This window comes from Diabrotica undecimpunctata, chromosome 7 (genome assembly GCF_040954645.1).
Source record: "Diabrotica undecimpunctata isolate CICGRU chromosome 7, icDiaUnde3, whole genome shotgun sequence".
NCBI classification, from domain to species: domain Eukaryota; kingdom Metazoa; phylum Arthropoda; class Insecta; order Coleoptera; family Chrysomelidae; genus Diabrotica; species Diabrotica undecimpunctata.
In genome coordinates this window covers 93,313,641-93,329,055 of record NC_092809.1, presented here as the reverse complement: position 1 = coordinate 93,329,055, position 15,415 = coordinate 93,313,641, and the positions used below count along the sequence as shown (strand labels likewise).

Sequence of the window (15,415 nt, the reverse complement as noted above, 5' to 3'; positions counted from 1 at the left end):
AGTTCCTACGGGTGAGAAATTTTACGCTTAAAAGATGTACTACCATAACGGAACTAGCAAAAATTCTAGAGGATTATGCCTTAACATAAAAAAGGCAATGGCAAAGACTATAAAGAGTCGTCTGTAAAGTCAATGTGTAATACTACAGCAAAAAAGGTACAAAAAAAATATTTTACGGAATACGGCATAAAAATCGACCCTTTCACAGATATATCTTTCAAATGTGCAAGATTGGCCAGAGATACCAAGCGAAGGCAGCTTTAAAGTGTTCAAGAAAAAAGAAAACTCAGTTAAAAAGCATTATCCACCGAAGAACTATTATAAATCATCCAAAGCTATGACGAGGAACCTCCAATGGAGCACAAAAAAAGTTTTTTCATCTTTGCTCATTTGAACTTGCTTAGAGAGGCAATGGAGCCGTAAACTGCAAGATTCACTTTTTCCAGAAGAAATTTGGTGTTACTGGAGAATTTACGGGCCAAATTGAATACAACAGCATTTTTCCAAAACAAATCAAGGCGGTTCGAAAAGTTTGGCAAGCAGCTGGTAAGAAATTAATCAATCGAAAATTTATGCCCAGTTAGATTATTTTTGAAATTAATGGAAAAAAGGGGACCAAAGATTTTATCAGACAGACTCTTTCTTACCGTTCACCCAACTGGAAGGATGGATCTTCGTTCAAAAACTGTCCACTTAGAATCAACACCGTATCTAAGACGACAAAAATGTCAGCTGAAAAAATTTCAATAGACACAAGAAAACATAAAATAACAAACCATTCTCATATATCTTCAGCTGTATCAGCCTTGTTCAAGCAAGGTGTTTTTGAACAGGAGTTAATTAAATTAACGGGTCATTCAAATGCAAGCTCTCTAAAACCATATCTGCAGCTGGATTCCAGTCACCACCAGAAGTTGATTGAAAATCTCAGAACAACAAATGAAGCTGGACATTCGAGTTCCCAACTGCTACAGGTCAATAATATACAAAATCATGCTTTGGTAGAAAAGAATAGGCAAACTACTATAGCTTATAATAATTGTACATTTAACATTGTTAACAAATAAATAAAGATTATGTTTCGTTGTTATGATGCATTAATTGTCTCGTGAAATAGTTTTGTCGAAAATTTAATAAAATCACTCGACTGACGTCTCGTGATTTCTGTCAAAATTTAATTCTCGAAAATTGCCAGGCAACAAACTTTCATACCAGTCGAAAATATTGACGGCATAATTTTCTCTATGATATTATAACGATAATTTTTCGACTGTTCTAACAACCATTCAAATTTCGTCATTTTGTGTCATGTGGAACAATTTCACCCAATCATGTCAACATTAGACTGATAATTGCATTCAGTGTAATTTTTGTAACACGATCGAGTTTGACAACTTCATCCAAATAAATTGCAAAATGTCACGTTTCTAATGTTAACTTAAATTTTAATAATTGTACTTTCACTAACTGTACTTTTAATAAATAAATGTTTCGTTATGTTGAGTTATGATTTTTTTTTTCGAAAAATTATCCGCCGAATATCCCTCGGACATTGATGAATGATTCATAATTTCATGACAAATTTCTCAAGCTCGTTGCTTGTTAACAGCACTCAGCCTTCGGCTTCGTGCTGTTACCAAGGAACGAGCTTTCGATTGTCATGAAATTATCTTGTCTATTATCAATGTCCTAGGGATATTACTACTGATAATTATCGGTTCCAGACATTCACATTTGTGAGTTCTGATATTATGTCGTGACATGACCAGATCTTATTGGTATTTAACACCGAAGAAATGTTTAAAAAATATAATAATTTGAAGTTAGTTTTAAAGCAAACTCACCTGGTTGACTCCACCAACTCTGAAATAGCAAGCGTGCATTCTGGAACCGCATGCTCTTTCACAGAGCTCATATATTTTTTCTCGTTCTTCGAAAAACCAGAACAAGGGTGTGATAGCACCAACGTCAAGAGCGAGAAAAGCAGTAGCAGCCATATGATTGCTTATTCTGGTTAGTTCCGAATACATAGTTCTTATATATTGGGCTAAAAAGCAATTGCAATAAATATATTTGCGGTAAAAAATATAGTAGAAAGATCAGATTTGTAGGTTTTGATAGGTCTGCTTGACCATATATTGCTACGGCTGGTTGTTCTGGTTTGAATATGCAATTAAAAATATTTCTTAAACATCGAAGTAAAACACTTCTATTGTATGTGGTATATTTAATTAATATTAAATTTAAATATCCAAGATTAGAAGTTCAAAATGTTTTTGGACTAGTCAATCTATCTTCAGTGAACTTTTGTAGTACTTGCGTAAATATCCTTAAAACCAAATAGCGGTTGGGTTTACATTGCTGAAACCATACTTGAAATTATTAAATTGTATGGCAGTATGCCAATGAGAGTCGATTACCAACCGGGAACGTAAGACCCTACTCAAAAAAATTATTTCTACATCCAAAGTGTTGGGATGGATAAAGCCAACTAACCTTTGTATTTCTGTCTTAGGTAAAAAAAGTGAATTTCTAAAACTCTATGCAGGATAAAACTTAAAGACATGAACAACATATGGGGGAAAATTTACAGTTTCTTTGCAAAAAGCTCTTAAAAATTCAAAGCTAGCACTTTCGTATTTAGGAAGCCAGATTTCCAGTCATGGAAGTTACATCATCATCATCCTGGCTGTACAACCCTGCGTGGGTCCTAACCTCCTCAAGAATTTCTCTCCAGTCTTCTCTATCCATCGCCCTTCTCCGCCAAACCAGTATTCCCATATTTCTCATGTCTTCATCGATGTTATCAAGGAACTTTGTTCTGGGTCTTCCTCTTCTTCTCTGACCAATAGGTCTATGAAGGAGTGTTTTTCTAGCTGGGTCATTTTGTTCCATCCGCATTAATTCCTATCCACCTTAGACATCCTATCTTAATATATTTTACGATATCAGGTTCCTGGTATATTCTATAAAGTTCGAAGTTGTATCGTCTCCTCCACACTCCATTGTCATTCACTGCTTCATGGATTCGCCTTAGTACTTTTCTTTCGAAACATCCCAACATGTTTTCATTATTTTTTGTTGTTAGGTCCAGGTTGTCTAGGTCTCTGAACCGTATGTTAGGACTGGGCGTATTATTGTTTTGTAGAGTTTTATTTTTATATTTCTTGATATAATTGTGGATTTAAGGAAGCGATTGAGCCCAAAATATCATCTGTTGGCCATTCAAATTCTGCGGTAGTATTATTTTCAGTGTTAAGGGGCGCTCCCAGGTATACAAATTCGTTCGCTGCATCGATGACGTCGTTTTCTATAACAAGTGGTCGTAGGATTTGTGGTTGCGTGATTATTTTCATATACTTCGTTTTGTTGGTGTTTATTATTAAACCCATTTTTGTAGCTGATTCTTCTAATACTACATACGCCCCTCGTACAGCGTTTTCCCTTCTCCCAACAAGGGAAAACGCTGTACGTGAAGCGGAACGTAGAAAGTTACACATTAGTTTAAATTAAAATTAACCTACCTCTTTTCGGCACTTTCAATCCCAATAATTTTTCTGTTGCCAAACAAAATGGAAGTTCATTAACAAGAGGTGACAAGTAGTCCAATCGGTCTAAGTAGGGTAAAGCTTGAGTGTATGTTTTGTACTCCATTAATTTTTCCGTTCCTCTGTGGAGTAGACCTATATGAGGGTCCAATTTTCTAACTATCTACCAAATAAAAATATATAGTAGTCTCAGTTTTCTACTAAAATGATATCACAAAAACAAAAAATCAATCTTTCTTAACGTTTAGAATGCTGTTGTCCAGAGGTATTAGATATTTAGAAAACCTAATGATCCATAATGACCATATGATCCATTAAAAATTGTGATACTAGAAATAAACAATATTCAAATTATACTACATAATTATATAATATTCTTTGAGCAGTATTCGTTTTATCCGGGCTTGGGACCGGCTGTGGTAACCGCAGAGCTACTCAATCCACCCCGCAATCACCCAGGCAGGAACTAACCGACCATATTGAAACTGGCAATGGGATAAGACAGAGAGATTCCCCGAGTCCTCTATTGTTTAATTATGGATGAAATAATAAAAAATCTAAGAACTAAAAAAGGATACCAAATGGGAGAAAAACAACTCAAAATAATCTTCTATGCAGACGATACAATACTACTCTCTCAAAGTGAAGATGATTTACAACGTAGGCTGCACCAATTAAATATAACCTCCAGAAAATTTTACATGCTAACTTCAACAAAAAAAACCCAAAATGCATGGTTATAACAGCAAATTTACTAAAATGTAAATTAAAGCTGGAAGGCCAGATAATAGAATAAGTGATGGAGTTTAAATATCTAGGCATCACAGTATCTAGCTACGGAAAGCTCGAAACTGAAGTGGAAGATCAAGTGGAATAGAGCAAACAGAGTCAAAGGTTGCCTGAATGAAACAATATGGAGAAATAAAAATATGGGGAAAGAAATGAAAGGCAGAATTTACAAAAGAGTCATCCGACCATTAATGACATATGCGACAGAAATACGACCTGACACAGAGAGGTCAAAAAGGATATTAGAAACAGCAGAGAGATGAAAACAAAAAATTGATGGTAAGACACTATGAGACAGAGTTAGAAGTATAGATATACGACGTAGATGCAAGGTAGAGAACATCAAGAATTGGGTAAGAAATTGAAGAGTAGAATGGAACGATTATATAAGCCGAATGACAACAAATATAGTACTAAAGACGGCAAGAGACGGTTCCCCAATAGGAAGACGATCAGCAGGAAGGCCACTAAAATGATGGAACGACAATTTACTGGAGGCACGTTGCAAAACAGACAGAGTCATGGCTACATAAAAAGAAGAAGAGAAGAAGAATTATATAAGTTTATGCACCAACAACCGATAAATCTGATATTGAGATTGAACAGCTCTATAGGGATCTAAAGATCTTAATGCAGCGCAGGAAAAACATGAAATAACGATAATAATGGAAGATCTCAATAAAAAGTGGGAAAAGGTAAAGTTGACATTATCATTGTTGAAAATGGACTGAAAATAGGGAATAAATGAGGCAAAACACTACTTTAGTTCTCTCAAGAATAAAACATGATTTTGATGAATAGGTGGTTCAACGACCAGCTCGCAGATTATATACGTGGAATCGTCACAAGAAAATACAGAAAATTGCATCAGAAATCAGGTATATATAAAGATTAATCAAAAATACCAAAATAGCATTATAACTGCAAAAAAATATGATATGATATAGTAGGCGGTAGATTTCTTACAGCCATATCCAGGTTCATGTTTTGCAGCGATCGCAGTGTCGTCTGCACAAAAGACTGGTTAGTGTTCCGAGAGTTCTTGAAAGTCTGCTATGTATATGCTATACAGAAGGGGTGATAAGACTACCCCCTGTGGTACTCTAGCTTTCGGGATTCTCAACACGGAATGCCACGTTAGCTGCCAACCACACAATAGTATGCTTTATGCTCGTGCGAGGCATAAAGACAAAAAAAAATTGATAACTTCTTAATAGGACTTCTCATAAGCCGCCATATTTTTCGTACAGATATACTTGACAATGACGTATACGTATAATTATATTATATGTCATACGTTTATAATTTTATAAATACTCCAGTCGTCAGAGACAAAAATGCCACTGAACCTCTAAAAATCATACGAACAAGCTGAATTATGCCGAGAATATTAATTTTGGGACCCCAAAAAGATGCAAAAAAGTTTACTATTTTTACCTTCGGGCTTCCCCCGAAAACCCTCTCGTACTCTGTACTCCGTAAAAAAATGTTTTAAATAAAAAATGTAGATGAGATAATTTTAAACAAAAATGTTTATTAGCACTTTTTGTGTAGAATAAACCGTTCTCTCACAAACAACGCTTGAACCGACCGTCAATTTTGAATATCAGTTACGCACGCGAAAACAATGTTCAATAAAATTTGTATCAGCTTGACGGTAAAACTTTTTGGACTGGTGATATTTTTTGGTGATATCTTTTGATTCAAGTGACCTATCGACAAAAGTCAAGATGCGTTTTAAAGGTAAAGATGAAAATAGATTTGCTTTCGTATTTAATTTTTGTATTTTGTCACAAATAAACTCAGATTTTTTAAAGGTGTTAAATAAATAAACGTGGCGCTATTTTCACCACTTTTTATGATTCTCTTCATTCGCCTGGGATCTTTCATTGCCTGGGCACTATGAAGTTTCGGTTACTAGAGCATAACCTTTAAAACTTTCAGTTTTAAATTTTAGTTTTTAGTTTTGGCAACAAATGTGAGGCATTTAAAATATGCTTAAAAACGCTGGATTTAAACTCTCACATAACAAACAATCTAAAACGTTTAAAACTTTTTTTTCACTTACGCTAGGACGTTTTTCAAAAGAACCAAACTTCTGCTATAAACTACACCCAAAACCGTCTTCTTGGAGGCATTTCCCGTGATGTGCGATCGTGTGTAATGGAAAACATTCAATTCTGCGTTTTTTATTCCTGTTTCAAATGACTCATATTTGTTGCCACAACTCAAAATTGTAATTTTATGTCAAAGGTTTTAAAGATTAATCTCTAAAAATGGAAATTTTACTACGACTGGTCAACGAAAGTAATTAATTTTATTGATTACTTTCGTAATTTATCGTAAACCTTATAAAAACTAAGTTTATTCTCGGTCAAGTACGGAAACTGCATACGAAAGCTGCACTCTTTATCTTTAAAACGCATCTCGATTTTTATCGATAGAACACTTGGATGAAAAGATATCGAATTTTTACCGTCGAGCTGATACAAATTTTATTGAACATTGATTACGCGCGTGTAACTGACATCCAAAATCGACGGTCGCTTCAAGCGTTGTTTCTGAAAGAACGGTTCATTCTACACAAAAAGTGTTAATAAACATCTTTGTTTAAAATTATCTCAGCTACATTTTTTATTTAAAATATTTTTTTCTGAGGCCTACAGATTCTTGGTAAATCGATTTTTTGCGTTTTTACCCCCTACGTGGCTGGTTTTAGGGATAACCCCTTGGGTAAAAGTGATAAACTTTTTTGCATCTTTTTTGAGGACATTAAATTAATATTCTTGGCAAAATTCAGCTTATTCGTATGATTTTTAGGGGTCAACTCTCTGACGACTGGACTAAAAGAAATATTTATTAAATAAATATTTTTAATTTAATAAGCGAATAATAAAATTGCTTATAAAAAAATAAAGGCTTGATAAAATTTATAAGATAGAATATGTATTGTCTTTAAATGATTTAGAGTAAAACCGCTTCGTTGTTCCTTTTCGTATCATAATAATAGTCGATAAAAAAAATTGATTTTTTAACCACAAAAACTGGTTAAGTTAAATAAAACAGACCATTTAAATCAATATAAAATATATATATATATATATATATATATATATATATATATATATATATATATTCGGTTTTTTATAACGTCTTACGACGTTGTCCGACTCCCAAACGCCACTGTATTCTGTCTTGAGTTAGGTTTTTGTCCAGATTTCGAGCGCTAATCGCTTTCCTAACTCCCAGGTTCCAGCTCTGTGGTGGTCTTCCTCGTTTCCTCTTCTCTGGGGGTTGCCACATCATCGTTTTTTTAGGCAATCTTTCGTCCCCCATTCGGCTCACATGCCCATACCATATGAGCTGTTTTCTCTCAATATCCTCAACTATAGTGCCCTCTATACCCATTTGTTGTTTTATCACTTCATTCCGTATTCTGTCGGCTCTTGATATTCTCATCGATCTTCTGATGGCATCCATTTCCGTGGCTTCGACCTTTTTCTTATATTTTTCGGTTATTCTCCATGTCTCAGCTCCATAAAGTAGGCTAGTTTTAACCATTGTCTCATAGATGTTCCATTTTCTTTTCTTTGATATTTCTTTACTCCATAGAATTCCGTTCAAACATGCTATAGCTCTTCGTGCTTGTACAATTCGATGTTCTATTTCTCGTTCATCTTTTCCACTACGGTCGAAGATGACGCCCAGGTATTTATATTCGTTGCATGGATTTATTTTTTGATTGTCATCGATATCGAGTTGTTCTGCTTCAGCTCCAATTGAGAGGTATTTTGTCTTTTCTAAATTGATATTTAATCCCCATTTCTGGTATTCTTCAATTAGTTTTCTAAGCATGTATTCCATGTCATCTTTGTCATTTGAGATCACCACCTGATCATCTGCAAACTGTAAAGTATATATGTAATCCTGATCGTTTAATTGTATACCCATTCCTTTGACTTTCCTTTTCCATTGTTTCAGAGCTGCAGAGATATAAATCTTAAATAGAGTCGGAGAGATACAACATCCTTATCTGAGACCCTTAGTAACTGCAAATTTTTCAGCTAAGAGGTTTCCGAATTTCATTTGGGAGTTTGAACCATAATATAGATCTTTGAGAGCACTAACCAATGTTTGATGTATGTTTGATGTGCCCAGGCCTTCCCATAGTTTATTTAGCGGGACTGTGTCATATGCCTTCTCAAGATCTACAAAAGTCATATGTAACTCTCTATTTGTCACAATTTTCTTTTCTATAATTTGTTTAAGACAGAAGATGTTATCTGTACATGAACGACCTGCTCTAAATCCTCCTTGTTCTTCGTCTTCAGACGATTGATAATCTTCCTCTATCAGGTCCCGTAGTATTCGACCGTATAGTCGACTCATTGAACTTGTGACCGATATCCCTCTATAGTTTTTACAATTTCTCCTGTCACCTTTTTTATATATTGGGGTCATATATGCTGTTTTCCATTCATCTGGTGTTGGATGTCCATTAATATATTCGTTAAATATCACCGTGATCATTCTGTGTAATTTCTCTGAGCCATTCTTTATTAATTCCGTAGTTACTCCCTCTGGTCCACTTGCTTTCCCATTCTTCATCCCTGCTATAGCTTTTTGAACTATGTTGATGTCTATGGTAATATGCTCTCCCAGAATTTCGATTCTTGATGAATTCATATCTTCTTTAAATTCGTCTCTGTTCTCATTTAATAGATGTTTGTAATAATCTGTCCAATCCTCGGGATTTATGGGATTTAGAATCACTTTCTCGTTAGTCGGCTTCTTAACAGAGTTTATAAACTTCCACGCCTCAGTGCATTGTCGTCCTCCAATATAAGATTCTATCTCTCTGCACCTTCTATCCCACATCTCATTTCTGGAGGTCATAACTATCTTTCTAGTTTTCTTCTTCATTTCATTGTATCGGTCTTTGTCTACGTCATCTTTTGTATTCAACCACTTATGGTATAATCTTTTCTTTTCTGTTACCGCATTTTCGACGTCTTCATTCCACCAAAGCTTGTTACTAATTTTATTTTGTTTGATTCCTAAGACCTCCTGTGCTGTTTGATGAATACTTGATATTATGTTCTCATATATGTATTTGGTATTTGTTAGTGTTTCGTCAAGTTTGGAGTCCATTCGAGTCTTATATAGTGTATATATAAATACCATCATAAAAAAATTATGTAAAAATATCTTGAGTATTAAATATAAATTAAATATGCTGAAATATATGAAAATGGTAATACTTTTACCCAACATGCGAAAATTCATATTTATATATAAAAAGTAGTCAAAAAGTACAAAAAGTATGAAAATATCAAGATTTACTGCAAACAATAAATGTATTGAAACATATAAAAAGAGTATTTATTAATGCTTGTTAATTTGCTACCAAACTAAAAATTCAGAGCTCAAATCTTCGAATAAGACAAGTTACGTGGGCGATAATGTGTAACGATAGCAAAGAGAATTGAAATACAATTATAAAATAATACCTCAATCAACTATGAGAGCTTATCGTCTATGCTTCGCCTAGCTCAGTCTCTCAAGTGTGAATCCGTCTTGTCTTAAACTATGAATTAAACAATGAAAATTCATTTAGTAACAAATAAAACAATGAATTAACTAATCATATTTATTTAGCATAAAACAAACAAAATAATAAAATTTGGCACAAGCAAACCCTGCTTATTGCTTTACTATAAACAAATTTAAAATTGATACTTATGGCTTCATGTGGTTGACAGGGTAAGTTTTTGATGGCTCCTGATGGTTGGATGGATTGTCAATAAATGAGCAGATTTCAAGTTGATAGAACGCGTTGTAGTTGTAAGCAGTTATTTAGTTCTACATAATACTTGAGTGGTCTTGAAGATAGCTGCAGATGTGGTTAATCCATCGTGTTCTTTAATAAATTATTCCATAAACCTAAGACATTTCTGCAGACCATAAAATCAACCATACTCCATATTTCCTTCTTTTATAAATTTCAATTACACACAAAAAAAAATATCCCAGCACATTAGAGAATCTGATTGACTGAAATTAGTGGGGGTGACTATAATGAAGTATAGCACAGATGCAATAGAACATATATAGAACATATGTCTATGATGAAATTAGCTCTTCTGTCGACATAGAACAGAATATTTATTCTACCGGACAGAAAGAGAAAGGGCGCCAACTATTTTTTGAAGAAAAAATAGTAACATTTAATAAATTATTCAAGAAATTAAAATAAAATAATTATTTTAATATAATATAATATAATATAATATAATATAATATAATATAATATAATATAATATAATATAATATAATATAATATAATATAATATAATATAATATAATATAATATAATATAATATAATATAATATAATATAATATAATATAATATAATATAATATAATATAATATAATATAATATAATATAATATAATATAATTATATAATATAATTATATTTAATATAAATTAATAAAGATGTGACGTTTATAACGTTACAAAACTGAAGACAATCTAAAAACACAAACAAACAAGCAAAGAAAACATAGATGACTGATGATATATTAAAAAATATAAATTTGAGAAGACAACTTAACAATAATATAACAATAAATATTAAGAAATTCACAGATAGATAAGAAGGAAGATACTGAAAAAAGAGAAGCTGCTTAGAGAAACATGTGAAGAGATAGAAGACTTATATGTACAAAAAACACAACAGACAGTGTTGCATACTAACAAACATGAATGATAGGCTCCTGACAACTTTAGAAGAAATATGCGATGAATGGAAAACATATACCTATGCAAAATCTATTTTCAGGCAATAGGAAACAAGATATCAGAGATTAAAACTATTAAAGTATTGAAATATTCAACTTTTAAAAAGATTAAATTTTTCTCTCGCCAGATTATATCCCAGAACTTAATTAAAATAGGAAAATCATAAAAAAATGGTTCTATAGTGGAAGAACGCTCATGAATATTTAAGCAAAATATCACATTACTGTCTTCAAAAATAACGTTCTATCAAAATAAATCAATCATACTAAATAAACTTTGTTATTACAATGATTTAAATTTCTTACCTCACCGTCCAAAGTTAATATCATTCTTAAACAACCATGAGCAGCTGGATGAGCAGGTCCAAAATTGATCACCATGTTCTTAATAGTTTTTTCTTCGGGTGCTTTTTTGGCGTTATATGGTTGGGTAAGCCAATTTTTAGTTATCTCATCAGGATACATAACTGGCCCATCGAATTGTGCGATATATTCTTCATCTGGATACCATCTTTTAAGACTTCTGGCAAAAATATGAAATTTTTGAGGAATGATTAATTTTCGTTGTCTTAATAGAAACATTATATTGACGTTTGTGTTTTCAAACTGACAAAAATATTGTTTGATTTAAATCCCTATTAGAGTTAAGTCGATTTGATATTGTGTTTTGTAATAAATATTTTCTAGAAATAAAATATATATGTTAAAGCATATCTTCATATTGTCTATTTCCTCCTACCAAACATCGTTTCAACTTTTTGTAATCTTTTTTCATTCAGTTGAACTTCTGTTATTAGTTTATTATATAAAGTTTTTATTACACTTTTTTGTTGTATTTGTGGTACTTTTAAGTTTATTAGGCATATACTTATCGTTATTTTATCTATTGTATCGAAAGTTGCCCTTGAGTCTCTGACATTTAAATATAGCGATTCCTATATTTATATAGAATTATACACTCAGGTGCAAAAAATTCGATCCATGACATGTTTCCTATTTATTACGAGTTTTAAAATTTAGGACTTGGTATATAGCATACAAAAATTTAGAGACAGCCTCGTATAATGATAATTATTCATTTCTATATTTCTATATACATTATTTTTAATTTTTTTATGGCAATCCCAGTGGCGCACCCAGAATTTGTATGAGGGGGGGTTTTGAAATTTGTTTATGCTACCTCCATTTTGAGTCCCTAAACTTTGGGTTTTAGTTTGGTTTAAAGTACTAAAGATAACAGTGCCAAAGATTCAGATATCTATTATCCTGCCTACCAACTAAAACCACCCTCTCTGACTTGTGCGCAGTTGGTTGTCGCACATACCTTACTCCGAAAGTGGGGTGGCCGCTGTAAGCCTGACGACATTTTTGGAACACTCCCTTCTTTTATCTAGATCTTATCTATTGTTCTGAAGCTATTTTTTGTGGAATTTTAAAGTAATTACTATTTTAATGGAAATAAGCCACAATTGAAGGTTAAAATAAGTTTATTGACGTTTGACATTAATCCAACTTGTAAATATAATACATTTTGGAGACGGCCTCGCCAAACCTCTCGATTCCATCGCTCTTCTAATTCCTTCATTCCATGAGCGTCGAGGTCTACCTCTTTTTCTTCTTTCAGAGGTCTTCCATTTGTGAAGTTTTTGGAGCCAGCGTTCGTCGGGCATTCTCAATAGGTATCCAAACCATTTCGAACCTCTTCTTTCTATTCTGTCAATGACCGTTTCTGTAGCATTCTAACCTCCGAAACCTTTTTTGAATGGTGCTAGAAAGGTCACCAATGGAGACATTGCGGACGGCAGCCAGATGGTTGGTGGAGAGCGAGTCGTGGGTTCAAAACTAGCTTTTGGAACCAGGAATGGGTCCAACGGACAAAATAAGTAGAGATATGACAGAATAAGACGTATTAGAAAAGATACCGAAATAAACAAAAAGATAGATGGGTAAAACTACAAAAAATAAGATAAGATGGGAACAAGGCGCCACTTAATTTTTTGGGGTTTAAGGAGAAAATTAAGAAACCTTAGAAAAGAAAAAAGATAAGGAAAAATATTTTGGTTCTGAGACCAAATCCAAGGAAAGATACCAACAGTTAATTATTAAACAATTTTGGTTAACACACTATATAAACAAATAATAAATATATTAGGTGGACTCCATACTTTATACCAATATTTAATCTAATATGATATTAGATTAAAAGAACTCAAATATATAAGTGTATACACACTAAGAAAGAAAATGCACGGAGACGGTAAGGTAATGAGCGGCTGTCCTCAAAGATCGCCCAACTAGAAGTGGTGTTCCTCTCTTAAATTTCACAAGCTTCTCCAAAAATAGGTGGCATATCCCCCACTTAAAAATGACAGCTCAGCCTATATGTATTTCTAAGAAGGTAAAAAGTTCGATAGGTTCGAGGTAAAGAACGGTACTAGCAATTGGAAACGTGAGAAACATAAAACTTTCTGAATTACGTTCTCTCAGAAAATTACTATAACGTGCCTTCGACGATGTTTACCAAATTTATCAAAAATAAATCGTCTGAAACCGGAAAGAATTAACCGAGGATTAACGAAAATAATAAGTCGGACCTTCCGTCTTTTGAGATAGTCGGTAAATTCCAATAAAATTTCCTAATGGTAAACCGACCACCCGCGTATACATTTGCAATTACGGCCATCGGCGTCTCAGCAACAGGGGTAAAAGGATTAAAAATAATTTAATATTATAATTATAAAAAAAATATTACAGCATTCATGTTATTTCTTATAGATTCGTTGGTCTTTTTTTCCTGCCTTGATGTTCTAGCACTTCTTCTCAAATAATCCATTTCAATTGCCAACAATCTTCTCTTCAGATCAGCATTAATTGTCCATACTTCAGAGCCATAAGAAAGAACTGATTCAACCTTGGTTTGCCCTATTCTTTTTTTTGTTCCTTTTGGAAATGTTGTTATCCCACCATAAGGAGTTCAGACATCCTGCAATTTTACGTCCCTGATTAACTCGCTGTTTAATTTCGGTTTCTTCCAAGCCGTTCTTAGCAATGGGTGCACCTAAATATTTCAATTTTTCCACTTGTTTGATTTCCACGTCCTCGTCTATCAACACTTCAAACCTTGCATCTGAATTGATAACTAAATATTCTGTTTTCTTCATGCGGACTTGTAACCTCCATTTTACATATTCTCTGTATAGACGCTGTGTCATAAATTCTAGATAATCAGAATATTGAGCAAGGACGACTTGGTCATCCGCAAAGTTTAGGGAGAACGGTACGTCATTTCCTATGGGGATTCCCATTTCCTGGCAGTGGTCTTTTTAATTTTGGAGGGCTGCCTCAATATATAAATTAAACAGTAAGGGTGACATATTGCATCCTTGTTTTAGTCCTTTAGTTACTTTTATTGACTCTTATAGTCTATTTTAGATTTTTAGGTAAGTAGTGTTATCCCCGTATACTTATGTGATTATTCCTAAAAGGTATGGACTAATGTCGAGTTGTTGTAAAACTTGCCACAATCTAAGTCTTGGAACTGTATCATATGCCTTTTCTAGGTCGATGAAGGCTAGATGTACTTCGGTATCAACCCCTATTCTTTTTTCTATTAATTGTTGGAGCATAAACAAGTTATCAGTGCAAGATCAAAGATTAAAGATTCAGACGTCAATAGACTTATTTTAACCTTCAATTGTGGCTTATTACCATTAAAACAGTAACTAGATCTTATCTCTGTCGTTGGCCCGGTTGGCGTTTCTGTTCTTCTTCTTTCTTTTTAATGACTGCTCGGATGTAATTGTGAACCCTCCGTACTTCCCGTCATCTTCAAGATCATCTCTCTTACAGTCACAGGGTTCATACCTATTTCTTTATACATTATGTTTCTCTCCACTGTACATCTATAACATTCCAGCATTGTGTGAGTAATAATGTTGGAATATTCGCAGTATATTCATTTATCTGTATCTGTCTGTCTGAACATATGAAGATACGCCTTAAAACAAACAATATATCCAGTCCCTTAGGCTCGGGATCAGCATCTTGGTCCGCTGGGCAGCATCTTCCTGGTTGTTCCACTCTTCTTGCCATCTTTCCATTGATCTTTCCCTTTCTTCTTTTTTTTATAGCTCTTGTCAAATGCTCTCTTGTCTCATAGAGATGTCTCTTTTCTACTGCTAACACATGCAAAGGAATACAACCTGTGATAGTCCACAAGGCCGCCGCAGATGCAGTCCTGTAGGCGCACACTACTTGCAACAGACTCGTTCTGTC

General features: G+C 33.6%; 1 protein-coding gene across 1 annotated transcript in view; it reads right to left on the bottom strand.

Annotated features, from left to right (window-relative positions):
* Positions 1-11,735, bottom strand: part of LOC140445593 (NADH-ubiquinone oxidoreductase 49 kDa subunit-like) — a 34,363-nt gene extending 22,628 nt beyond the window's left edge. The window contains exons 1-3 of the mRNA XM_072537767.1: positions 11,447-11,735; positions 3,525-3,711; positions 1,845-2,047 (exon numbers count right to left, since the gene is read on the bottom strand). Coding sequence (XP_072393868.1) covers positions 1,845-2,047; positions 3,525-3,711; positions 11,447-11,722 — 666 coding nt within the window. The 5' untranslated portion in view covers positions 11,723-11,735. The remainder of the gene's footprint in view (positions 1-1,844; positions 2,048-3,524; positions 3,712-11,446) is intronic.
* Positions 11,736-15,415: the final 3,680 nt, after the last annotated feature.